Genomic DNA, 27134 nt, shown 5'->3' with positions numbered 1-27134 from the left:
TTATTGAGCAGAAACTGTAAAGGAATATGATCTCAAAGCTTCCATTGGGAATAGTCTTAATATTGTTTGACAGACTATGCTTAATTTGTGTATATCAGAAAACTGCTTAGCTTCATTATCAGATCTTTGATTTTTAACCTGAGCACTGGTGTCTTGATTATTTCACTGACATACATTGATTTAGACTGGGAGAGGTTTCCACTTGAGGTTGACAGGATTGATGAATCCATATGATCCTGAATTTGCTCTCAGTCCTCTTTTGTCAGCTCTGACTGCTCCCCCCTGTCTGTCAGGAGCCTGTGTTTATAATGTGTGACATATTTAGCAGGCAGATATAATTGCCTGTGAAAGGCTGTAATTGTCTGAGACCAAATCAGTCTGCAGAGACTGCGGGAGCCCACCTAGCCACTGAGGTAATCAAACTGTGGCTCGTTCTTCCTCTTTGAGAGCTAATGATGAGCTCCATTATCGGTCATAATGGTCAGGGGAGAAGTGTGACACAAAATACAGTAGTGATACAGTGGTTTTAGTTCTTTGCTATTGTAGTTTGTTTAAAAATGTGGGAATAGCCTTTAAAGGGGAAAGGAGGAAGTTGCTGCAGAGTGGCGCCGACGTGACGTCACCAACTAAAAAATCACGTGTCTGACCAAGACCGATGGACAGAGAAAAGAATAGAGATGGATGTCATTAAAGTAAAACCAAGGTGGTGAGGTAAGAAGAGATTTTCCAGTTGACAAAAGAGAGAGAAATAGAGAAAGAGGCCCTCTCTTTGTCTGGAAGAGTTATTTAGTCTCAAGTTGGTCAAAAGCCATGCCGATGAGTGATGTCGCTAAGAAATACAAACAGAGGAAAGAAAAGTAGGATATTGAAAATTATGACATACAAACAATGGTGTTATGCTGTCGATGACTCTGTCTTTCTTTTAACAAGGCTTCAACAAGCTCACAGTGGCTCTGCACTGCAGGCATGTTAACACACAGGAAAGGGAAACTTGAGCAGATCTTTTTATAGAATTGTTAATAACACAGTAGACAGTAGTGAAAACCATAGCCTAAAGCAGCACTTACTGGCACAACCCACTGTGAATCAAGCAAGTATATATATTCTGTATGTGCGCACAAAAGTGTGTGTGTGCTTTTGTGTTTGTTGCCGGCACCTTAAGAGTGGTTAAAGATGTATTAAGATCCTTTATGTAAGTTGAACTGCATTATCTCACTAAAGAAAAACTTGTTACAGCTCATTTTCTGCAGTAAAACTTTTACCCTAAGGGAAGACAATATTAGCAACAAATTGTTCTTAAAGAATAAAGGTACTTATTATATGGACAAATAGTTCCCATTAGTGTTATGCTGCTATCATTTACAGTTGTGGAATGTGAAAAGGTAGACCTAAGTGCTAAAATTTAAGGTACTTGTCCTTGAGGGAGATATTCTACCTTTTTTGACTCCAATAATCTAGATCTCTATTATAGAAATACAGTAGATCTATACAACAGGTACAGTAAGACTGCTCGCTCAGTGAAGGCATTGGGCAAGTCATAAGCTAGAACAAATGTTTGCGGCAGCAGGGCAGGCGAAGGGAGTGAAACTGAAAGATGGTCATGTTTTATTAAGCCTGATAATACGGCTTAATCTGGGGCTCGGGTTACACAGTGCTTTGTGGGTAATTAGAGATCATGTCGTATGCCTGGCCTGCTGAAAAAAATGCACCCCGCCCTAATCCCCTCCTAAACGCCTCTCTTCCGCCACCTTCCCTTCTTCCTTCTCTACAATCTCCCTCACTCAAAAAAAAAGGCAAGGTACATACCTCCAAATGAGCTGTTTTTCTGTCAGGGAAACGCACAAGTAAACAATCATGGCTGCCATAATATCAGGTAGCTAGTCATCAGAAAGTTTCTACCTCGTTTTAAGACACTTGGAAATGTGCTTATGTGCTCAGAATTCAATAAGAGGAAGTCGACAGTGGAGCACTTTGCGGTTTGCTTTGTGGAACTTGTTAGATGAATGACTAATGCCTCCTGGCAAGTGCCCCAGGTTTACTATTACCAAAACAATGGCACTCGATCCAGAGCACCGCAGCCTTGGTGTTCACACAGACAGGAGCTCAGACTGCTGTTTTCTTTTGAACCCTAAATGCTGACTGCCCATTCATGCAACATCCCCCGAACACACAGACACACACAAAGGAAATTCTCAACTGACACAGGGACGTGTTCGAAAAACAATGGTGTCTTTGGGAAGAAACATTTCCATTTCTCTCGCTTTAAAATTTTGCCAAGTGTACAGAAGTAGCCGTATGGATATATTTATATGATCTGGCCTTACTGGGATTAAGACAGCTTCTCCATTAAATTGTTTACATAAACAGTCGAAAATAATGACGCAATCTGACCTGGTTTATGGGCCAAAACATCGGCCACCTCCCACAATAATTCAAAATATGTGCAGGTGCAATGAAACACTCTGAGTTAAATGCATGCAGTTCAGTTTTGATCACACCTGGTGGTTTAAACTGAAAATCCCCTCTACATAAAAAAGGCCAATATTGAAGCATGAGTTTATCTCCTCTGTATAGGGACAACTCATAAAACCTCACCCTCCAGCATGCAAGCCACATATCACATGAAGAAAGTATTTTCATAAACAGGTTTTAATCTTATCATCATGACATATGAGTCCATATGAAAAAAGAATTGTCATAGACACCAGTCACAAATAATAAACAGTCAGTATTGTGCTGTTATCCACATCCACACTGTGCCATTGAACTCATTAACCTTGTCAGCCTCATCAGAGCAGCTAGAGGAAGTCTTATGAATGATCATTTATTCAGACACAAAGCAGATAAATTCAAATGTTTCCATAGGGATATGTTCACATTGCTGCCGTGTAAGGCTCAAGCTTTCAAACAGCCCATATACCATCAGGCTTCACATTTGCATAAAATGTATCAAAATGCAGAACTGAGCTGTGTTCAAAGTGAGTATTATTGGCAGAACTACAAGGCTTTTTTAAGGGTTGAGGTAGCTAATAGCTTACAGTGGCTCTTCATCACAATAAACATGTAGATGTGTTTTTTCTCTTTGGGTTGGTTTGGAACCTGACACATAAAATAAAGTGAAAAGAGAGATAAATTCCAGACTCGTAAGGCCAGACCTAAATCTGTGTCCGTTGTTTCCTGTCCTTTCTGGTTTGATTTGCTGGGATGGTTGTCACAGCCAGTTCTGTCAATTACGGGTGGTATATCTTTAATAACATATACAACATGCTGATTTTGAATTTGTCCAATAGTGTTAGAACCTGTACTACATAGACCCAGCTGTCACAAGCTGTATTGGTTCTTATACTTTCGCAGGTTGTTGGATAAACATTGGCTTCTGGAACAAGTGTGACTTTATTTTACCATCATATAAAACTGGTTTTCGTTTAAACTATCCAAAATATCAGCTACAGAATTCTCATTACCTCACGAATAAGTGTTGGTCTGCATACAAATTGATAACCGTTGGTTTTGCTAACTAAATGTAATGCCTACAATGCAGTTTTGCATTCTAGTCTCAGATTACAAAAACTTAAAATGTGTATCATTATGTAGAAATATTGAAGATTTGGTGTAAGTATTTTCTCACATTGAGAAAACTAACCACATATACTTCATACATTTATGTGCCAATTGGAACTGTTAATAATTTCCCAATGAGTTTCAATATAATTTTAAGGACCACTCAGATGCACACAAGCATGGTCATATACACTTTACTCACTTTTACACCTCTGAAATTCCCACCATCAAACCACCACAGAAAGACACTCATGCTCACACACTTCCCATATAGCTCGAAGGCATTTCATTTCCTCTCCTCCTATGACAGCATCACAATAAGATGGTACATGGTGCCACGTGACAAAGAGCAAGTACACGGGGCGATCAAATCGCTCTCTCTGCCTCTCTTTCCAGCTTGAAGGGCAGAACGGTCAGTTGTTACATAAACTAGAGTTGGTTCAATTACAGAAAAATGTGCTTTGTGTCCTTGTCAGAAGCAGAGTGATGAAGCAGATAAAATATAAGTAAGTTATCTGTGTTCCCTCAGGATTTTGATAGAATAGCTTTTTTTATGTGCTCACTTGGTTGATATTTCTAGTGATAATTCATTCAGGTTTGACTGATTGACTGTTGAAAAAGCACTAGTTATTGTTTGTTTTTGTAAAAACAAAACAAAAACTGTATTGTACGCTTAAATGACAAGGGGGCTTCACAGTAAAAGATCTCCCAATCTTGTCCATAAAGACGTAGTAATTTGAAATATTTGCAAAGATGTCAACATCCCTCAATCTTTGGAAGAGTAACAAACAAAAACATGCGAGAGGAACCTCAACTGTGTCAAAAACAAGGAAATGAGTGCTCTCTTAACTTGACTTTTAACCTCCCCATCCCGTTTGGTAACCTTTTTGCAGATCACAAACTAACAGGGTTAGAATAACAACCCTGTACCGTGTACGGAATTTGTGTGTGATTCCTAAGTGTGTTCTTAAACCGTGGGGGAAAAAGCCACCTTTCTATTATCACAAACACCTCCTCACAGCCAATACTTCATGAAGACATTTATCTCTTTATGTTGACCTAGTTGGATGTTTTTTTTTTTTTATCAGAATACAGATCTGTTTCTGGCAGCCATTTCTTCAAGTATGACTTTTTTCATGACTGACCCTTACTCCAGGTATTCTCTGTATATTTGAAAACAGTGTCATGGCACAGTTTTTCAGATGAGCCTGTAATTAAGTCGTCTCGGAGCCTTGAGCTGGGACCAATTTGCCACTAATTGTCCCGAGTTTTAATTTCTAATGGAATAAGGGCCAGAGGGAATGCAGCCTAATGAGATGCAGTTACTGTGTGTGTGTGTGTGTGTGTGTGTGTGTGTGTGTGTGTGTGTGTGTGTGTGTGTTATTGCCCCTGTAAATAAAGGAACAACAGTGAGTAAAGCAAGATGTTCCATTTAGATTCTTTTACCTTTTTTATGTTAATTCTACAAAGCACTCAGGATGTTTCTGTCTTGCCAAACTGTCTATTTGCAAATAATAAAATGCATAGACATATTTAAAATCAGTAACATAAAAGTGCATTGGCAGAGGAGTCAGAATAATCATTTTTGCAATAGCTAATCCCTTTTATACAGACTGTGAAGAGCCCTCTCTTAATAACAACAACAACAACAGCGAAGACCTGTCCAAAAGTAAGAAGTGTTTAGCCCTCAGCACTCAAGTTATTGCTCAAAAAGTGTAGCTATAGACTGGAACCAGAAAGCTTGTTTACATAGCCTTGGGAGTGTTTTTGTCATGATTTAGATTCCAGGCATTTCAACATCCAAATAAATGAGATTAGACTTCTGAGCACAAGTAAACCTCTAGAAGAAGAAATAGGCCTGTTGTTTTAAAAAAGTTAGTCTTATCTGTAAAGCCAGAGCAACTTTGTTTTTTGTTATTACAGACGGTGGAAGTTCACCCAGCATATGTGGGTTATAACAGAAAAATGCTTTACCATGTTTATGTGTGCTATAATTTAAGATTATTGACCGCAATAAAACACACAAACACACAGTCAGCTTGTTTAATGACATGTAATAGTATTTTCAAACAAACAAATAAAAACATTAACAATAAAGTACACAGGAATAAGATTACATGAATCTTTCACTTTGGTGACTTCTCTGTAATTTTTCCATATATTCTATGATTGGAGTTTGCTCCTGTGTCTGACTCAAGGCCCTTCCTCTTATTGTTTCAATATGTCAGAGCATTGTTTGAATGAGGTCACCCATTACCGATCTGGCCTGAGGCCAGCTTGACTTCAGCTGATTTAATTGAATCTACGACATGAGTCAAATTCAAACAAGCAGAGAGTGCTTTGCCATGACAGCCTCATTACTCCACATTAAGAACTCATTTCACAATGCATTGTGACTTTCGGCTTAACAAATGGTGAAAAGGGATGAAATCAAATAAGTCAGTATATTTTGGCTGAAAATATTCCAGTACTGTACATACATAATAGGAGAGCAGATAAATAGTCTTTCTGCTGTTTTTGTATAAGTTAATGTGAATGCCTTCTGGGTTAAAGTGTTCTCATGTTTGTTGTCTGCAGTAATAGAATGACATTCAATGCCATTTTCCCTCTTCAATGGAATTTTTGTCAACACGTTATGAATTTAACCTGCCTTGTCACTCAAGCCAGAGACAGTGCTGAGAGAGGAGAAAATATTAGAATGAAACCTTTCACTGCAGATCTTTTCTGTTGGATTTGAGCAGAGCAAATAATACAGCCTTTATCGTGTCAACTGCACAACAAACAAAGAGGGCTTTGTTGTGACATAGCACAAGTTGGAATATCAGGCAGCATAATGACTTACATTATAACACATACACAATATTTGCAGCATATCGGCAGTGTGCTCCAGGATTTCATCAGCTCCAACCTTCACTAAACTTCTCAATTAAGCATGCATTCTTTCAGAGCCACTTGCAGCTCGACCCGAGATAGAGGGGGGGGGGGAGGTACGGCAGGCCGAACATGCCAGGGCCTCCCTCCACAATAGGGAAGGAAATGTTGAGACTGCAAGGCTCTGTGGAGTGGAGATATGGACGTGTTTGCTCAGGCCTAGGTATCGGGCACTTAAACAAACATGGCCGTCGTTAATGAGCCTGTTTGCCTGCCAAAGGTAAAGACAGCTGTTGTCTCTCGCCACAATGAAGCAGGCCTCAGTGTGGTGGTGTACAGAGGAGCACCGCGTCCCCATAGTAACACTCACCATGTGTGTACTCTAGAGGGAACTTATTAGGTCCCCTTTACAATAAATAGTGAGTAAAATGTAAATTGTGAGGCCATGCGGCAATTTCACAAGGTCTGACTGTGAAATGAAAAGGTTTATTAAATCTTGTCTTTGAAGCAATAAAAGTGAAAACGCTTGTGGGGGTGGGGGAATAGCTGCACAGCAAGGACACATTGGACTTGCTCATAACATCAGCGAGTGAGAGTTGAGATACTGTGGCTTTTTCTCTGTTTGATTAACCAGTGCATATGATAAAGGAGCGTTTGAGACGCCTTACTTTGCTTTTCTGCATCTGTCTTCTTGGATTGGAGAAAATCTCCCTTCAAATCAGTTCTGGTTAAAAAAAATGGCTTCTGAAAAGGACACTAATGCACAACAAGAAGGCAAAGTGAGAAGTACAGAAACCTGGAAAAGCACTTTTCTCCTTATGTTCAGAAAATTAATACATTCTAGCTGTACCTGTCCAACTGAATCAGCACTGACAGCCTGCTGCACTGCGCTGCCGATTTCAGGTTAAGAATATGAGTCGGAAGACTTTTGTCATGCGGGGACAGAAGCCAGTAAGAAACTGTGAAACATTTAAGGTCCAACTGTCACTTGCATGAGGGTGGTTTCTGTTAAAACAAAGCAGCCCCCAACCCTTTCCTAGCATTGTTTACAGAACATTTGGATTGATGACATTTTTTTCCATTATTGTACCAGTCAGTGTAAAGGACTGACAATGTCACAGAGGAATATAAGAGTTTTATAATGAATAAATGTTAATGCGCTGTAAGCACTTCTTTTAAATCAGATAATCCTATTTAGTTGACATTTGTTCAAATATTGAATGAGAGGTCATTGTAGAAAATCTGTTATTTTTATAATTGAGAGAAAGTGGCTGATTTCTGTGACAACTGGTGGCGACCGCCATTTCAGAGCCGCCATGACAGACGGAATGTTTGTTGTCGCTGTGAAAACAGCGGATGTTACGTCATGGACCACTACACACGAAAAAGCAGGAATTGCCGAACAGAGTCCGCGACACAACGTTATAATGAGAATATTTGCCTTTATATAAATGCTATGTGTAATCCAATGGAATGACAACATCCACAAAAGAGAGGAGAACAACATACTGATGAACAGAAAACAGAATGCAGCCATTTAATTACGTGTACGGAGATCGTAGTGGTCGTGTGCTCGAATTGAAATCTCCGGTGTATATGCTGCCGCGTTCAGACATCAGCTCACTCGGACTCTCTGCGGAAAAAATACTAGGGGTCTGGCCGGAGAAACTCCGGGTAAAGTCTGAGCAAAAAATGCGGCTGTTTGCGTTCACACATAGCCTAAAGCCCCTCCGGGAAGCCAAATCTCCGGAGTTTTTCAGGAGATTTCCGTATGTGTGAAAAGTGTAAAAGAGATCCCAAGATTCCCCGGCAGACTCAACGTCATCTTTTGTTATTGTAGTATTGATTGAGAACAGACAGCAAACACAAGTATTGTGTACACACGAAGAACAGCAGATAGACATAAAAACTGAGTTTTGGCAAAAATGCACCCTTTAATCTTTGTTTATTTACCACACTGAATCACACATCGCACAATTTCTATTATCATGCAGGCCTAATATTTACATTAAAAACACTGCATTTCTCTGGTGTGATGTTCTGTATTTTTCATATCCCAATATATATCCCCAAAAGAAATATCGTATTGTCAGTTTTTTCTAATATCGTGCAGACCTACTTTAACACATTAGCTCTCCTGTTTGTTCGCTGCAGTCTTTCAATTAAAGAGCTTGGCCATATTTGGAGGGACTCCCTGGAGAGGCAGTAAAGGAAATGGCTGAACACATCAGACACATTTGTCTTCCCTGCTTAGTTACCTTGCAGGGGGAAGATAGTGATACCCATTTTCTCCATCTAATGTGTTTGCTTGCACCCGATGCCAAGTGTCAACATGCAGCTTCTTGACAGTCATTTTTCATTTGGAGCAAGTAGCATGGTTAAAGAAGCAATGCATTGTTCCGTTTTTGCATTTTCCCTTCTGTTAAACAACTATTTGTTTTTTTTTAGGTGGCTTACTTACGTTACGTTTCAGGTTAAAAGTGCACTAGTCAGAGATTATTACTTAATAGCTTTGGCTGGCTGTTGATTGGGAATAAAAAAGGCAATTAGTATAATAGGATATAGGACATAATGACAGAATTAAATGAGTGTGACAGACACACAATAGGCCTGCTCTGTCATCTCCTAAGCCCGGTTCGCTTATTAGAATTAATCTGGCCTGATTAAAAATGCAAATGGTTCAAAGTCATTGATGGAGTTTACATGTTTTTATAACATTTAACTGATTTAATTACATGGAAAATGAAATGGTGGGATGTGCGATTGAATTTTTTTCCGCCATCACCCTCCTTCCACAGAGAGATGAATATTCTCTCATGCCAGGAAGAGAAGGTAATGAGATTAGTGCTCTCTCTATTTCTCTCTCTCTCTCTCTCTCTCTCTCCCTCCTTCTCTGTTTCTCGCTCTCCATCTCTGCCTTTCACAAGCTGACGGTTTGGTTCATCAAACCAAGAAGAGTTGTTTTATTGTTATCACTGAAACATTTTTACTTTGGTCTCAGAAGCACGTACTGTATTGTGTGACTGAGGAGCTTCACAAAATCTAAAGAGTTTCCACCTACAGTATATTATTTTTTAAGACCATTAGATGAGTTACAGCTGGGGGGGAACTATTCGGATTCTTCCTGGTTTAGTTGTTTTATTCTTGTAAACAGGAAAGATCAGAGATTTTAACAGACAGATTTAATTGTCTTAGGTGTATTGATATGCTGTATAGCCTGCAGCAGGTTGTAAATTCATATGCATGCTTTGACATTTTGCAGGTGAACTGTTGTGTTGTTTTTGTCAAAGCGTCTTTGAGTTTTTAGAAAAGCGCTATATAAAACTAATGTATTATTATTATTATAACTCCATGAAGGTATTTTGCTTTGACAAAATTCTGCCACTAAATAAACAGCAAACACCTGTCCTTGATTTCATACAAAAGTACAGTTTTTGCAGAGGCAAATACCTGGAAGACATTGTTGCCCATGAAAATTTAATTTTCTTCATACACTTTGGCCTGTTTCAGTGACAGAAGCCAGTTCCTGTTTCCAGCTGTCATGCGAGTAAGGTTTCAGACCATATTCATACAGTGTGCACCTCTCAGTGTGTTTAAAGTGCAGATTGATAGATCTGTCTTGAAGCATGCATGCTTTTTTGTACCTTTTGTGGTAGTTAAAACCTGCTGGCATGGACATAGATTGATTTTTTTATTTGACTAAGTTCGTTTGACCTCGCCTGACAGGCGACATTCAATGTGTGTGTGTTTTTATTTTTTTTTCAGACTGGTCATTTCATTGGTGTATTACATTTTTTGAATGCTGCTATGCCTTTAAAGACAGAATATGTTTTTCCCCCACTGATCATGAATGCTCAAATGTCCTAGAGAATGTCCTGACTATTTGGAATTGGCCAGATGCTTGGATTTGATCTCTTCCACCGACCTTGCCTTGCATAATCTGTTCTTTAACCGTCAATACACAGATGTCAAGTTTGAAGTGAAGAAGTTTGAGATTGTTAACATGCTGTGAAAAAAAGGCTTTTTATTCAAAGACCCCATTTTTTGCATCTGGCAGACAAAAAAAAGAAAAAGAGACCTAAAACTTTGTGTTGACAGGATGGGATCAATTACCACTGCATGTCCGTACATCAGCTCAATGTGTTGAAATGGAAAGTATGCTATTGATCTGTGTGCATTAGTGCTCTACAGTAACATAAGCATGGAGTGGAAGAACAAAAGAGACACAGTGTGTCACACTAGAGGGAGAAGTGCAGCACAAAGAGGACCATTAACTTCATGCAGTCTATTGGCATGTCATTGTTTATCATTTTTAGTCCTAATATATATTTGTCTTTTATAAAAGAATTTTAGCCACACACATACATCTGGAAGTGATTCTGGTCGGGTTTAAACCCAAAGGCCTCATGTATGCCCTGCAGACAGAATGTTATTAAAGTTTATTGTAGTAAAGTGCTGCAAAATATGTGATACAGTTTGACATTAAAAGGCTAAGAAAGCCACTAAAGCTCCTCTAACAGAGGTCAGGCAACGCATCAAGTTGCTTATTTATAACTCCTGAAGCTGTCCTCACTCAAAGCTGGACGGTCCTACTGGGCTGGAAAACATACATCCTGCGGTGATATTTCTCCTTTTCTAGCTCATTCTTTTCCCATCTGGGGACTAAACACAATTATTCCATTGTGCCACACAGTACAGTATATCACATTCTGCACATTTCAGCCAGAGAAAAAATGTGGTGTTACGTTGGGGCATATGGCATCATGATAAATATGCTTTAGAGAAGGAGGAGGGTGGGGGTGGGGGGTCACTGTAAGGGCATGAATTGAATGAACTTTAGCGTGGTGATTAGATTAGTGTATTGTAAACAAAAGGGTTATTTCTGTTTTCCTATGTTTCCTATGTTAAGGCAAAAAAAGATGAAAATATACAGAGAAATGCTTCAATATTACAGTTTAGATATGTTGATGAATCCATTGTTCTATAAGGGGAAATTATTATTTTATCACATAGATCTGTAGTGGTTCAGCTTTACCTATATCGATGACAGGAAACACAATAGTGACAAGGAAACCCAAAGATGCCACACAAGGGGAGGGAGAGGCAAAAAAAGGGTGCTTGGCACGAGAGACAGCACGAGAGTGGGAGAAGAATCAGGAAGAGAAAACAGTTTGATGCACCCTGTCGTCTTGAAGGGACTTTCTTCTACAGGCCTGAGATTAGAAACTTTACTCTTTAATATTTGCAATTTGTATGATTAGTCTCATTTTATTTTCTGAGAGAGACAACAGTGGATCAATGAACAACTCTCCGTTTTGAGTTTACAGTCTGCACCTCCTACGTGCAGACTGTAGGACCTACACCCTCGTAGTCAGAAAAGCCACCCACTTTAACTCATTACCAACTTCAATGTGTTACAAATTTCACTTCTTATCATTCCCTCTGAAATGGAAAAAAAACACATTTGTTCCTGTCAAGAGTCATCACAGCTTTTTTTAACTACTATTATAGGTAACCCATCGCTGGTTAAAACTATAATACTAATGTGTAACTATATTTATATAGGCAAACGGATGCAGGGACTGTATAGAGGATAGTACCTCACGCTGCTTTTTGATTATGGCAGCTCAATAAATCACGTTTTTAACATCATTATATGACCTGGTGCAATTATTACATTAGAACACTCTGCCTGAAATGTAATAATTTAAAAATCTTTTAAATATTATCGTTTCATACAATTAAACTCAACATTTGAAATTTCAACCTTTCGAATGGATCCTAGGATATACGTGTACTTTCACATTGGCCAGTCAGATAAGTTGTCAGGAACCCCTACTGTGAGGTTACCTAGCACAGTAATTAACAAAGAAGAGGAGAAAGAGGAAAGATTGGTGCAAAGAATGCTTAACAGCAGCAAAAGTTTAGGATCTGTAAGTTACAGCTAATATGCATACTTAAATATTCATGGTATCACATTGCAGATTTCACTCATATCGTGCAGGCCCATTCTGGAACCCAGGTTATTGTTTAGCATGATTTTAAAGAAAACAGTTTGTTTGTAGCCTTTTTTGTTGCTGACCCTAGTTTTATGAGAGCTCAGACAACCCACTTTATGCCAGCCTTGTTCAAAAAGTGAAGTTACCCATGTTCAGGATGCACTATCATACACCAGTGTTATGTTTAAGAGTGCCAGCCTTGTCTAACCAGACCACCATGAGTCAGGTTACTATGAATCTGTAACATCCAGACTGAGTCTGCTCTTGGCCTGTGAGGAATGAATGTCCTCAGGCCTGCCCCTGCTCTGCATATCTGCTCATTCATCTGAACCGCTCATTAAAGGGTAATTACCTGTAATTAGTGAATCATGTCGCTTTAATGAAGATGTTGAAAGCTGTTTGAGCCAGACAGGCTGGCCTTAATTCTGAGGGATGTTCAAGATTAGCTGCAGACAGGAATTCAATAAAGGCTGACATATTAATGAAATTTACTTTTTCGGCAGTGCCGTAGCAGGCTGTATTATGTTTGTATTTCACGTTCATTTCAATTCCAGTAGCATCAACTCCTGGCTGTGGAGGGCAAGTACTTGTTGCTGTATCACAGGAGGCTAATAGGCACAATGATGATAAAGCTGTGTGTGTCTGTGTGTCTAAATACTTCTGTGTGAGTGCTTGTGGTAATGTATGCTTTGCACAGAGTGTGTGTGTGTGTGTGTGTGTGTGTGTTCCCTGGCGGCGTGGTGAGTGTTTAATCTGGCCCAATGGCGTGCCGTTGGCCTGGCTAATCACAGTGTGACTGTAGGAGTGCGCTGAGCCAGGGGAGCACGCCGTCGCTAACAGCGCCTGACAGACTCATTAGAGAGACCTGGCACTGAGCTAGCAAGGCACACACACTCACACACACTCACACACACTCACACTCACACACACACACACACACACACACACACACACACACAGTCAAAGATTCACACCCAAACTCATTGAAATACATGCAGTGGGAAAAGCACTCAGGCTCAACTGCACACCATTTGGAAAATTCACACACTTAAACACCTCTTTTTTTTTTGACACACTCATTCATATAATCATCCGCAGACAAGAATGCTCTCTCTCTCTGTTTCTCTCTCTCACACACACATACAAACACACACACAGCTTAATGCTCCCCATGTGAGAACAAGGCAGGCTGTGACCCCTCACAGTTGCAGCCCAAACACAGACAAGAGCCAAGAGAGCGTTTGTGAAAAAAAGGGGGAGGGAATGGAGGGTGGGAAAAAAACAAGAGGAGGTAAAAAGGAGGAGCAGAGAGAGAGCAACACTTTCTCCAAAATCATATTTTTACTGGCTAATTACCTGCAATCAGGATCTGCCTTGAAACTTGAAAACCTAATAGCTATTTTAAATATTGGATGCATTCACAGGAGCTGTGAATGTGAGGAGGGCTTGACATCCTACTTCAGGAAAACTTATTTTCTTTATTTCAAAGTGTGAAAACTGAGGTAGAAAAACTATGTATTTCACAGAATTGTGTTGAATGACATTTAGCAAAGTTGGACCAAGTACTTTGACAAATTGCTTAAGATTTGCATGTGCTTGCGCTCACAGTGAGGTTAATTGCGGCTCAGCTGCAGCAGAGCCAAGTGGAAACATTAGGTTCGGCTGAATAACAGGTGAATGCAAAGCAGGTCAATATGTAGTCAAGTGTGGGCTTGCCAGCTGTTCACTCCCTCTGCTCTGCCACCACCACACAATGGTGACACACACACAAACACACACATACACACAGACCCACCAATGTTTTTTAGCTTAGTACTAACAGGGGTCGAGTTAGACATGTAAACAGAGGTGTAAATATGTTCTTGTTTTTATGTCTTATTCTTATTTAAAAGTTAGCTCAGTGAAGTAAAAACAAAATAAATTCCACATACAATCGCATATTCTGTGAAATAAGAAAAATATAAAACACTTATTTTCAGCCTTCTTCAAGTAGTGTAGGATACAAAAGAACAATATGTAAATATTTTTAGCATGAAAATGAATTTATATGAACCTGTAGCCAAACCCTGAGATAGCTTACTGCTCTGCGTGGTAGCCTATCATATACTGTATGTGTGAAAACATAAAAAAAACAGAATGACTGTCTTGGTGTCATAGTTGCTCATCAATGCACCAACTGTGTATAAATGTGTGTTTTAAAATAGCCATCTTTGCTCCTTTGAGTAATACTCAACCTGAATAAATATATAGTTGGGTCATTTTGATAGCATATCAAGCTGTAATCCATGCACTTGTTAATTTACCAGCCAAAAGTTGCCTATTTACATTTCCAGCAAACATGGATCAACAAATAACATTAGTATGGGGTTGTAATGATCCTTGATTGTAGCGTTATGATGGCTAAATATCACACTTCATTCGCTAAGTTAGCACTAGCTTATTGCTTAGTTTAGTTGGTTGCTGTATTGATATTGGACATGCAGCACTTGGCAAGTTTTAAGTAAAACTACTACAGTATTATGCTAAATATACAAATAATGCTGATGAGAGCAGTAACAGTAAACCATAAAGGAATGATAAGATGCTAAAATGCGCCATAGAAAATCCATTGACAGGTCATTCTGTGAGTCACCTGTTTTGAAGACGACCCATTGTTAATGTAAAATTAGAGCCTTTTTTGTTAAGCAGAGGAAAGTACGTTGCTAAAATCCATTATCCAAGATTGCAATTTCCAACAAAAAGTGCAAATGAAAGCCTGAGACAGAAGTTGGAAAGTATTAAGAGATGAACTAACATGTTGTTGGTTTTGGTGCTTCATTGGATTGTTGACCCCTAAAAATACCAAGTAACACCTGCCTTATGCTTAACACTTGAAATTACGCTTACAGAAATATCGCGAAAAGGATCCTACACAGAAGTATGCCTCAGTGTATGACAAGTCAGTCTGTATATTCTGCTGCCAATTCTGCCAGGTGTCTCCTTCCTTTATTTCTTTCTCTCACTTTCTCAACCACTCTTATCCTTCTCTTTCAGGCACTAAACACCTTGTCAGGATTCTTCATCTATTTTGGTAGCTGTAACTAGAACTGACAACCTTGTCTCACCTATAAGTCAAATCAAACTGTCTTTAATTTCTCTACCACTGTACCATGTACCAGGCCAAATCTCTCTCTCTCTCTCTCTTTCTGTTTCTCTCTCTGTTCCGAGTACAATAGATGTTCTGCTCTCCGCTCTCTTCCATTCTCTCTCTCTCACTCTTTTCCAGCACAAGGCTATGACATTGAGGGAATGTGATGTGATGTATTGTAGTGAATAATGTATTCTGCAAGGATTGTACAGAGCGCGTAGAGCAGATGGCAGCAGGTTGATCTCAATGTGTGTGTATGTGTGTGTGTGTTTAATGATGACAGTGTGTATATGTGTGAAGTGTGTGTCCTTTTGTGTGTGTGCTCACTCAGTCTGGGGGAGGGGATGGAGTTGAAGAAGGGAGGGAGGGAGGGAGGGAGGCAGAGTGGGGGTTGTGTGTATGTGATCCTCCTTTGTGAGATAAAACATGCAAATGGTGGATTATTTTAATGCATTTTTTTTCTGGGGCTCCAAGCCTTAATCCCTAAAGCAGTTGAAATGAAAATAGTATATGTTTTCTTTCAAACTCTCTCCCTCCCTGAGAGGAATTTACCACTACCAGCTGTCTAAGAATGGGATCCTTTGCACTTAAATATCTCTTTGGTTTAGTTACAGCCAGAGACTGATGATTACATCAGGATAGCATGGAATCAACTAAAGCCTGTCTGTTGTAGTGAAAGCATCAGGGTTGTGAAATTTTCAGATCCAATGGATATACAATTTGGAGTATAAAAATATAGTAGATTGCTCAGTTAGTTACTTTTAGTGGACTATAATTGTGAATTATGCACATCTATTACATGTTGGAATATCTTACAAGCACCTTCCTACATGTTTTATTCTCTTGTAAAATAATGAAACAAATCTAGTGTCTTTCAATGTATGTGTTTTCACTTTTGGAAACCCTAACCCTAAGAGCAGAAGAAGAAGAGCAGTGGCTAAAGAAACAACTAGAACACTAAAGCACACAAACATTTTTTTTTCCGCAGTGAGAAGTTGCCCCCTATAGCTGAAGCTAACAGATGGTAGAATCTATTTACATCCACTTAGGTGACGAGTTTCTCTACTTAAGGTTATTCCACAGTTTCCTGCACATGTGGAGACTTGGGTTGAAATATATAAGCAGCACTTAAACTCTCTGTCTTAAGTGCATAAATCACACAACTTAACACCTGATTTTTTTTTTTTTTATTTGGCAACTTTCCATACTTGTCCTGTTTATTCCAATCATATTTCAAACCTGTCAGTTTTGTGTTATGTCCCGCACTCTCCTCTAAAGCCCATGATGTCTCATCAGTCATGTGACAACAACAAGATGTCCTAGGTGGCATGTTGGGCTGCAAAGTGTAAAGCCTCATGGATGCCTGGCAGCTTGCCTGCACTACTGTAACTGAGGCCAGACACCACAGCCACAACAACAGCAAACATCGTGTAATCGTCCACCCACACCATAGATGCAAAAACAGAAGAAAATTTGAAAAATTGTTGTCACTTTTTCTTTGGCAGTTTTTGTATTATGTAATAGAGCTGTGCATGTGAAGATTTTCACAAAAATACTTATGAAACACAAGCTTGTTAACTCTTGTCTCTTTGATATCAGGGACAGTGAGCATAATTGAGTAAATGTATTTAAGTATTTGAGCGAGCTGATTCAGCCTCTCTGGGATGGTTAATATTGTACTTCGGAAGAAAAATGCCTGGGGCAATTCATTAGGAGTAAATAATTGAGAGGTTTGGATAGTGCTAAGGTGAAATGCATGTTATTATTTTATGTAGTTTGTGTTCCTAGGGCTCTTCAGTTTAAGAATATTAAAAATGCACAAGCCTTCCCACAAATTACTCACTAAAAGGATTCACAATGGGCGCTAATGACACACCATCAATCTTACATTGTTTCCAGCTCTGTAAAAGTGTTGCCCTGGACTTTTATCAATTCATTTACTGCTTTTGGTGATGTACTTGTATTCTCAGAATTATCTTTTTACCCTCATGCATTTCAAAATGGACTTGTTTTATTTAAAGTTAAATTTAAAGTTTAAATAAAACAAGTCCATTTTGAAATGCATGAGGGTAAAAAGATAATTCTGATAGTTAAAGTTAAATTTAAAGTTGCATCAGCTATTACAGTAGGATACTGTACATAAGTAGAAGAAGAATTCTGTTTTAAAAGGCTTGCAGTTTAGTTTGACGCATACATCTTTCAAGAAAGGATGTGAAAGGTGTAAAGGATATGTCAGCAACACGTGCAGCAGGCCAGCATTGAGCTCAAGCAAGAGCTTAAGTTATACATGACACCAGCAGTCTTGGGATGTCTCATAACAAACCTATAAATCTTTCTCATGTCAGTGCTGAGTGCACCTGCAACTGTTTATTCAACCTCAGATGGACTCATGCAAATGCCATTTGTTTCCAATAATTTGCATTCAACTAAGTTTTTATCTGCAGAAACATTTGCTAAACCTTCACTTCAAACCCCCGTATGTTTTCTACCTTTCTTTGTGTTTTTTATTTGTCTGTGTGTGCTTGAACTCTTATCTGTTTAAAAATTCTCACCTTTATATGTTGGTTTTCCGGTGATGCAACTTAAAGGCCACTGAGGTTTTATTTAACATCTTGTACACCCACACACCACCACGTGACAACCAAGAAATGGGTGAGCATCTGAAGGTCTGTTCACAGGTTCTATTCACTATAATAGCATGATGTGTTTAGAATGCTCTCTGTGGTCTGGGTGCAAAAGGTGTTTGTCCTTAACAAGTCAGCAGTTGTGCATCAATGATCTTTGTTTGGTAAGATACTTACAATTGCGGTTGTACAGTTTTTTTTATCCCCTAGCCGAGTGACTCTTGTCACTAACCCTACTCTTTTTGTCGCTGGGTTAGAATAAAATGTTGAATATAATTTAGTACAAAGATTAACCCTTTTGTATTAGCTAAATAAAAAGTGTACCTTTTTCAGGCTAAACTGCACTTTTTGCCACACACATTTTATTAGTGTTGTTATGTTATTGTAATAGCTTCTTATACTGTATTATTTAAGTTGTTGCTAGTTCTGCGTTATTTCCTTGTTAATTGTTTAGCACCAATGCACCAAGTCAAATTCCTTGTATGTGTAAATGTACTTGGCAATAAAACCCGATTCTGATTCTAATTCTGTTTCCAATTCAGCATTTCAGCTCTATTTTGCCATCAGTGAGGCAGTAAAATGTGCACTTTTTCAAGAATTAGCTAATGTTTGCAGGTATTCTAAAATGATTTATTCATAAACCAACCATAGCTGTATGTAATGTACATAGAGGCAGTGTAAATCCACTCCTTGCTTCATGGTGCTCATTTGTTCTCCAGATCTTTGGCTCAGTGCCAGCATTCAGCCCATCTGTCTTGTAGGGGTTGCGTTCATGCTTGTCAGCTTGTTGTAGAGAGTTTGGAGGTGGGCATGGGGAGAAGGCGTGTTTGGGTTGGAGGGGATGTCAGCTCATTAACCCCCATTCTTACCCTAGCTAGTGTAGAGTTACTTTGTAAGTCTCATGTCATTACTCCTCCCCCTGCACGTGTGTGGCACGAGGGGAAGAGCAAAGCAACCAGGATAGGGGGAAAGGTTCACCGGGGAGGGGGGGCACTTGACACAAACACAAATGCCCTGCTTGTATCTCACAAACTAAAGCCCCGGCGTCTTGTTTCCTTCCCATCTTTTGTCTTCTCTGTCTCTTCTTTTTCTCTCTCTGCTGTCTCTCTCTCTTAACACAGGCCCGGTACAGTGTGGCTGAACGAGGGGTTAGGCTTCACACTACTGCCCCCCAAGGCATCAATCCAGCTAGGAAAAGACTGCCTGCTGCTTTGGTGAGATGCAGCAGCTAAGCCTCACATTTCTGAAAACCTTTACTGTATTCTTTGTGCTTGCCAATTGATTGAGAAAGGTGTACCTCAAGGTACGAACCTGGGCCATTTGGAGGCTCTGCTCTGGGAATATGTACACTTTAAATTAAACTGCTTACTTTTAACTCGTAAAAATCCCTACACACGCATATAAAAAACACATACTTTTTATACATCAACACATGAGAAAATGCTCTAATTTATGTTTTCCCAAACCACAGCATAAAAACGATGTATTTGTATTGACAAAACAAGCACACTTACAGGAATTTGCAGACGATGTTAAGTTTTCAAGCACTGTCACATTTGTGTGAAACCTTTCAAAGGTGTTAAATACGCCTCTATGTTTGTGACAGTTTGGCTTTTTGTGTCAGTAGCCTCGTGACAAAAAATTCTGAACCTGAAAGCATCTTCAACATCTTAACAGTATGTCTTTCTTTTTTTTTTTAATGCAGAATAAACATGGAATTGTTTATGGAAAAGATGCAAAACTGACCCCCAAAAACACACAGATCTTTCTTGAGACAGCCTGCTATCATAATTTTTAGAATGGTTTAACCCAACACCTGTAAAAAAGTTAAAACTTAGTGTTTTTTGCTCAAATATCTGTGAATGTGCTGCTCTTTATATATTTAATTATTGCTGTCTGAAAGTTAACACACAACTACCTTATCATTGATTCAACATTTCCTATAACAACAAAAACACTTCCCTCTCAAGTTATTTAACTGCAAGGTATTTGCCGCTTGTTATAGGCCATGAAATGTGGAGGTGAAGAAGATTCTCCCAAAATAAATAGAGTGATGGGTCTCCCGTGTTAATAATGATTTATTTTAGTCACTGCCAAATCAGTCAAACATCAAACTTTTTCTCTTCTCCTTCCTTTACTCTTTTGTACTATATTCTGTGCAGAGGCAAGATAGAGCAGTAGATTGCAATAAGATAACCAATTATATGCTAGAGGAAACCTGACTTTTTTCCAGTTGCAGTTATCTGATGCTGCGGTGAGCAAAGGCAAAGGCTGGGGTAATGTGACATTCACTCTGCCCTTTATCGTCTCTCATCACTGTTTAACCCAGTCGGGTTTAAAGTGGCTCTGGCTCTGCATTCTCTCTTGCTGGCAGAGAAACCTCAGTGAAATATTCACGCTGAAAATCTGTTTCTTTCACATATTTTAAACAAAAACATCAAATACACACATAAAAACATAAACATTCTCACACCAGATCAGAAAGTTTAAGTTTCAGGTAGACCTGTTGGATAACTTCTTACCCCGTGTAGCGCCTGTAGTGTAAGGATTAGCACGACTTTTCCCCCGGGGGCTACGTGCTAATTGCATTTATATCTACTGGGCTTCATGCTGAGAAAGTGTTTACCAGTTCTGGTTAGCAGACAGCATACTGAAGGCCACCACTGCAGGATGAGGGAGATTCTGTGGCTGGCACTTTGGTCTGAAATTCTGTTCTGTTATTTCTTGCATAATGCACACACACTTTGGTAGTCTTCAGGTCCTGTTTTGACAGCGTGAAGCACGTTATCTAAAGCACGTGGCACAAAATGATTTTGGGCAATCAGAGGCACAGAGCGCAAATAGGTTGGATTAAGTGATATACATACCATAGGTGTGGTTGGGCGTACGTGGATCAAACCAATTAGAGTCTCACCTCTCATTCCCTTTCAGAGCCAGGTGGCGCCTGCAGGCTGGTGCATTGCTATTCACACAACAGATTTTTGTCTTTATTCTAAAATAGACCGAACTCTGTCTGGCTCATTTAACTTCTTTCCTTTTAATTGTGTCCTTAAACACATGTAACAAACACAGGACACTGTAGGAAATATTTTGATGCTGGACTGAAGTTGTATTTCTAAATTCATTAAATTAATCCCACAACATCAGAAATGACCAAAAAGACACTGTGATCATTTCAGCATGAGGCACCAAAGCGTAACCCTCAATTTGAATGTATCAGAAAATGCACTGATATTAAACTGTGGAGTATATGTGCGCTGTTGTGCATCCAGTGTATGTGTGGAACAAGCGCAGTAGAAATGCTCTGTGAACTTGCAGTTGTACCAGTCTTACCAGTGAGTCCTCTAAATAGCAGGAACATACTGCGCCACAGACTTCAGACTTTAGACCAGCTTTAAGGTGGTGCCCCAGCTTTGCACCTGACCACCCCTCATTGTAAAACAAACAAACCCTGGGGGGGTGCAAGTTCATTTGTTATTTAAACATCATGAGCCATGGGCGTAAAAAATGACAACTGCGTCAAATGAAAATAGGAAAGACACCTGCGCTGCGCACCAAGACGCCTTTGCACCAGGCCTACGATAGGGCCCTTCTAGTTCATGACCTCTTTTGCATACTCCTCTGCACAGACAGACTGATTATACCGATGATGCTCAATCAAGCTATATGTCATGGTTCATCGAACAAGTCCAATAGGCAGAGAAGCTGTGACCAAATGCCACAGCTGGTTAGATTGAACTAAAACATACATTTGACAGTTGAACCTAACTCTGTTATAACAGACTTTTTTTTTAAAGGCAGCAAAAAAACAAAACATATGTAAAGCTATTATCCTATAATTGCTGTTAAAACATTATAAATAATCATGCATCCATCACTGTTTACAATGTTATTCTCTAGTGAACTCACCAACTCACAGTGAACTCACAGTTCACAGTGGAAACAAAACCTTGTTTAACCACTCACTCTACACACACGCACGCACGCACGCACGCACACACACACACACACACACACACACAATTGTGAATTTCTCCTCAATCTCCCCTTCCATCTCTGCTGTTGACTGTCAGTTCTGTTTTGTGGTTGTTCCAGTGCAACAGAGAGGATGAATGAGAGCTTAAGCTATTGGTGGAGCCTGAAGCTGTTGGAACCTTGTTTTTTATTTAGCCTTTTGTGAAAAAAGGTTTTTCTTTTTCAAAACAGTTTCTAATAGGGAGGTTGTGTTTGTGTTGGTCTGTATTGTTTCTTTGTAGAAGCCACCAATGACTGATGCTCTTTATATGTAGACCAAAGGATAGCACCATCACTTACAGCAGCTAAATATAAATGGAATGAGCTGGAGAGATAATGCTGGGAGCTTTTTGGGGGGGAAATACAACACAACATGGATTAATGTTTACAATTCTTCAAACTCAACTTTCTGTGTTGGAAAAACTCCAGCAAACTCCAAACAGAATTCCATCAAAATCCCTTTGTGAGAAATGCAGAGCTGCTCTGTATATCCCTTCAATATCTGATCATGGCGTTTCTGCGCCTGCTGACCCTGAGCAAACTGTGTCCAGACAAACATAGCCTGGGTTTTGCATATGAAAATGAACCATGCAGCTGATAAAGGTGATGATACATCAAATGCTGGGCGTTGGTGGATGTGACCCTGGTGCTGCTACAGCTGAGTGTGCACATGTATTGTGTTTGTGTGCAGGATCAAATTCTCACACCCAGGAAGAGGCCCTGTTCCCCTTATCTAACGACAACAGAGCATGTGTCGCCATGGCCACAGGCTGCGCTTTTTATGGGCTTTGCGTGCATGTGTGTTTGTGTGTATGTGTGCCATATTCATTGTTTGCCCATATTCATTGTTTGCTTGGGGCGTGGTGCAACACCAGAGTTGTTACTTTGGTCTCTCTTCTCTCATTCTTTTTTTCCCCTTTGCCTGTAACTCCTGAATACCATAGAATACAATTTCTTTATTTCTCTTTCTTTCTTTCTTTCTTTCCTTCTTTCTTTCTTTCTTTTGCCCATCCTCATTTTCCTCCTATTTACATATTTACATTTGCTACTAGTCTGTATTGAACATGTGCACAGAAGTGTCTTTCTGCTTGTCTGTCTATCTGTCTTCCTCATCCTCTAATCTAGCTTTAAACCACCCGTGACAAGTTGGGCAACATCAAAATTCAGTGGCACATAGTCTCAGATTGAGGTTCTTCATGTCTCTCCCTTAACCGAATAGAGGACAAGAGAAAGAAAGAGAGAGAGAGTCGTGAAAAGAGAAATAAAGAGAGGAAGGGGGTAGATGAGGAAGAAGAGTGCTCAAACAGGCATACATATTGCATGAGCCGCCCCCCCCCCTCCCACCACCACATACCACACCCATTTCTTCACAGAACGGCTGTGTACTGTTCTGGGCTTATTCATTCCGCTCAGTGAGAGAATTACTTTAAGAGAGATGATGTACTAGCAAAGGCTTTGAAAGTCACAGATATAGTCACACTCTGCTTATAGTTTATATATATATATATATATGTATGTATATATATATATATATATATATATATATATGTATGTATATATATATACATGTATGTATATATATGTGTGTATATATATATATATATCTATATATATGTATATATATATATATATACATCTGATCACTCTAAAATGTTTTTCTGGTTGTTTTTTTATTTGGATACTTTATTATATTTTTGTGTCATTTTTTACAGATGATGCAATGACTCAGCTATATCTTATTGTATAAATACCATACTATATAATCAGTAATATTTTTTATTCTAATTCATAGAACGTGAGATAATTTACTGTAAAAGTCACATTTTCATTCTGTAAAGATATTTATTTTTCATATTTATTTATTAGCTTTGAGCTGTAACAATGCAGCTCTTAAGGTACTACTATACATAGTTATATCTAAAATGATCATATTTGACAAGCTCATCATATGTCTTAAAACTTTGAATTCTTACATTCCCTGGAACGAGTAATATAGCTCAGTGATTGAACATGTGTTCTGACTCCACTACCCGTGATGCTCTTGTAGAAGTGTATTTATCTGAATTATAACAACAGGTCTCTGTGGTATGTGTACTTCAAATAAGTAAATAGTTTAATTAAGTAATTATCTTAATTTTATATATATATAAAAAATGCTGTTTCTTTTAAAATGAAGTTTGCAACTTTGCTCTAATGATCTGACAGGTATAGCATTACACAATCACACAAGCACTTCATCTCTGCCCCGCCCCCTCCACGAACAGATGTTGCCTAGAAGGGTTTATGAGAAGCTTATATGAATTGTCCATCAATCAAAAACAATCTTCAATGGAGTCTATAATTTAGCCTACAATCCTGTCATCAACTGTCTCACTGCTGCACTAAAAGATGAAAAGATTCCAGCATTGTATTGCACCATTAGCCCTGTGTAAATATTACATGTTTTCCCTGGATATGCTAGTTAGCATTACTTCCACCTTGTGGCTTCATTATTTTTGAAACGCTCAGCTTTGTTGATGATTGCGAGGCATGACCTAGTTCTGCGACTTTCTCTCTCTCTCTCTCTCTCTCTCTCGCTCCCTGTCTCTCTTTCACTGTCTTTACTTCCTCACTTCTCTTCCTCATTTACTGATTCTCCACGTCTTTGTCATCCCTTCTCCACCACTCCACCTCATTTTCTCCACACACTGAATCTGTCTTCTTCTTTCTTTGTCATTTATTCATTGTCTTTCTCCATTTACTGCCTCTGCATCACCTTCATCCTTTGAGTCTGTCTCTCTTCTGCCTCTCTTATGCTCCTTCTCTCTCATGTATACATTCTTTATATCTCAATTTGTCTCCTGTCCCCATCCCATTATTTTTCTCCTGCATCCCTCTCCCTCTTCCTCTCTCTCTGCTCCTCTCAGTTTCCTCTTACCTCCTCTCCATGTTTTTATTTCTCTCTGCCAGCACCACGTGAGTCACAGAAGGAAACATCGCGAGCAGTGGTCCCTGCTGAACAATTACTATGCAAAGCAATCCAAATAGAGATGTTTGCCGAAAACAACATGTGTGTAATTACTGCTTAATGAGGCCCTTGTCTCAGGCAGAATGCCCAATTAGACTGCCTATGAGAAAGCGAAGGCAAGGCCCCGCTGAAGAAAGGGAGGGGAAGAGTGTTGGAAATGGAGAAGCAGGAAGAGAAAGAGAGGGAGGTATAAGGGCTATAAGAACATCGGATGAGAAGAGAGATAAATCAGTGATAAGAAAAGCAGAAAAGAAAAAAAAAAAAAAAGTTAAAGCTAAGGGAAGTTGAAATAGAAAGATTGGAGAGAGGGAGAGAAAAGAGCAAGAGGGAGAAAAGGAAGAGAAGAGGAACTACAGAGAGAGGATGATTTCTGCAGTAAATGTGGAGTAATGGCAGAGCTGATAGCATTGAGCCGAGGATAAATTGGCATTTTAAGTGGGAGAGCGAGGCAGCGCAAAAAAAAAAAGAGCTTTCAAGAGAGAGGAGCAGGGGGAAACAGCTTTACATTGCAATATATGGGCAGCCATGTTGCAGCACAAAATGGCTGACCTTTCCAGGCCTTTATGATGAATGTTATATTAGTGCTGGGAAATTATTGAAGTTTCAATTTCAATTTCAATTTTGGCTTCCCACAATCATGACGACAGGATGATCAAGAAATTACATGCACTCAAGGTGTGGAAATTAAATGAAGTGCACCGTTCCTTCACAGCACAGTGTGTGCTCTGAACCTTCCCGCTAAAACAGCTCTAGGTTTAATTTAAGTGACGAGCAGAAGGAGCCATGGCATTAACTTTAAAATGCAAGAGAGCTAAATAAGTCCGTTAACTGTTGGATCTTTCATTCAACCATTTTCCGTTAACCTGGAACCTAAATACTATTTGTCTAAACACATTTGAGTGATGGCAGGGGGCAGATTTGTGGGTAGTATTGGACTGCTTGGTTACATCTTTACTTTTTTTTTTTTTTTAAAGGGATTTGGCAGGTGATTTGTTTTTGTCCGTTGGACACAAGAGTACATCACCACTTCCTCTAAAACAAAGTTAATTTATTAGTTAGTTTATTTACTATTTTAATAGCCGTTATTTTTATATATTTATATTTGTTCTACTTATTTTATTGTGTTGCTTGTTTGTCAAAGTGTTCAGAATGTTGTAGTGTTTAGAGTGTTGAATAAATGCATCTGATGCAGATGTTGTAAAATCAATGAGTAATCGTGTTTAATAATTGTGACTTCAGTATCAATCAAAATAATTGTGATTATGATTTTTTCATAAAAAGCTGGCCTGTTATATTGAGTATTATTGATGTAAATGGGCTTTGCTGTTCCTTGCTTCAGAGCTGCAGAAAGACTTTGCACCCAAATATATATTTTAACAAAATATGCTCAAATACAAGATCTTCCAGTTTTCTGTGGTTTTAGAAAAAATGTTGCATCTTAAGTCCCTTACACTTAGACAATGGTATCCAAAAGATGCAGATAGGTAACAATAGGCTCCAATATATCTCTTAAGTCAACACAACCTCGGCCTTATGAGTAAGACACGTGTCTTGCTGTCAGGTGACCCCCCAACCTGCTTAGCGGTGTGTAGCAGCCCCACTCTGATATTTCTATGGCCACATGTCCTGTTTGTGTATGTGTGTGATTCGGACCTGTGTGTGAGAAGCATGTCTCGCAATAACAGAGTTAACCAGAATTTCCCCTCTGTAATTAATAAAGTATATAAAATAAAATAAAATAAGTAAAAATGTAAATAGACGCTGCCATGCTCCATTTAGCTAATTATTAGCTTCTGTGTCTCCTGAAACGTAGCATTGACAATTCGTCAGCATTTAATTTGGCTTCAAACAAACACTGCTGGGTTTTCAGATTAATCATGAATGAGGCTTATTGCAAGTGTTTGTCTCCATTTCATGTTTTCATTTGTGGC

The 27134-nt window shown here is 39.1% G+C and overlaps 1 protein-coding gene across 2 annotated transcripts in view; it reads left to right on the top strand.

The window, feature by feature from the left end:
- LOC132989243 (thymocyte selection-associated high mobility group box protein TOX-like) overlaps positions 1 to 27134 on the top strand; it is a 74116-nt gene that overhangs the window by 7873 nt on the left and 39109 nt on the right. The window contains exon 2 of one of the 2 annotated variants that reach the window (XM_061056720.1): positions 19304 to 19396. The exons of the other annotated variant lie outside the window; for it this stretch is intronic. Within the exon in view, the coding sequence (XP_060912703.1) occupies positions 19304 to 19396 (93 nt within the window). The remainder of the gene's footprint in view (positions 1 to 19303; positions 19397 to 27134) is intronic. 2 annotated transcript variants of the gene reach the window in all.

This window comes from Labrus mixtus, chromosome 15 (genome assembly GCF_963584025.1).
Source record: "Labrus mixtus chromosome 15, fLabMix1.1, whole genome shotgun sequence".
Taxonomy (NCBI): domain Eukaryota; kingdom Metazoa; phylum Chordata; class Actinopteri; order Labriformes; family Labridae; genus Labrus; species Labrus mixtus.
This window is presented reverse-complemented; position numbering and strand designations above follow the sequence as displayed.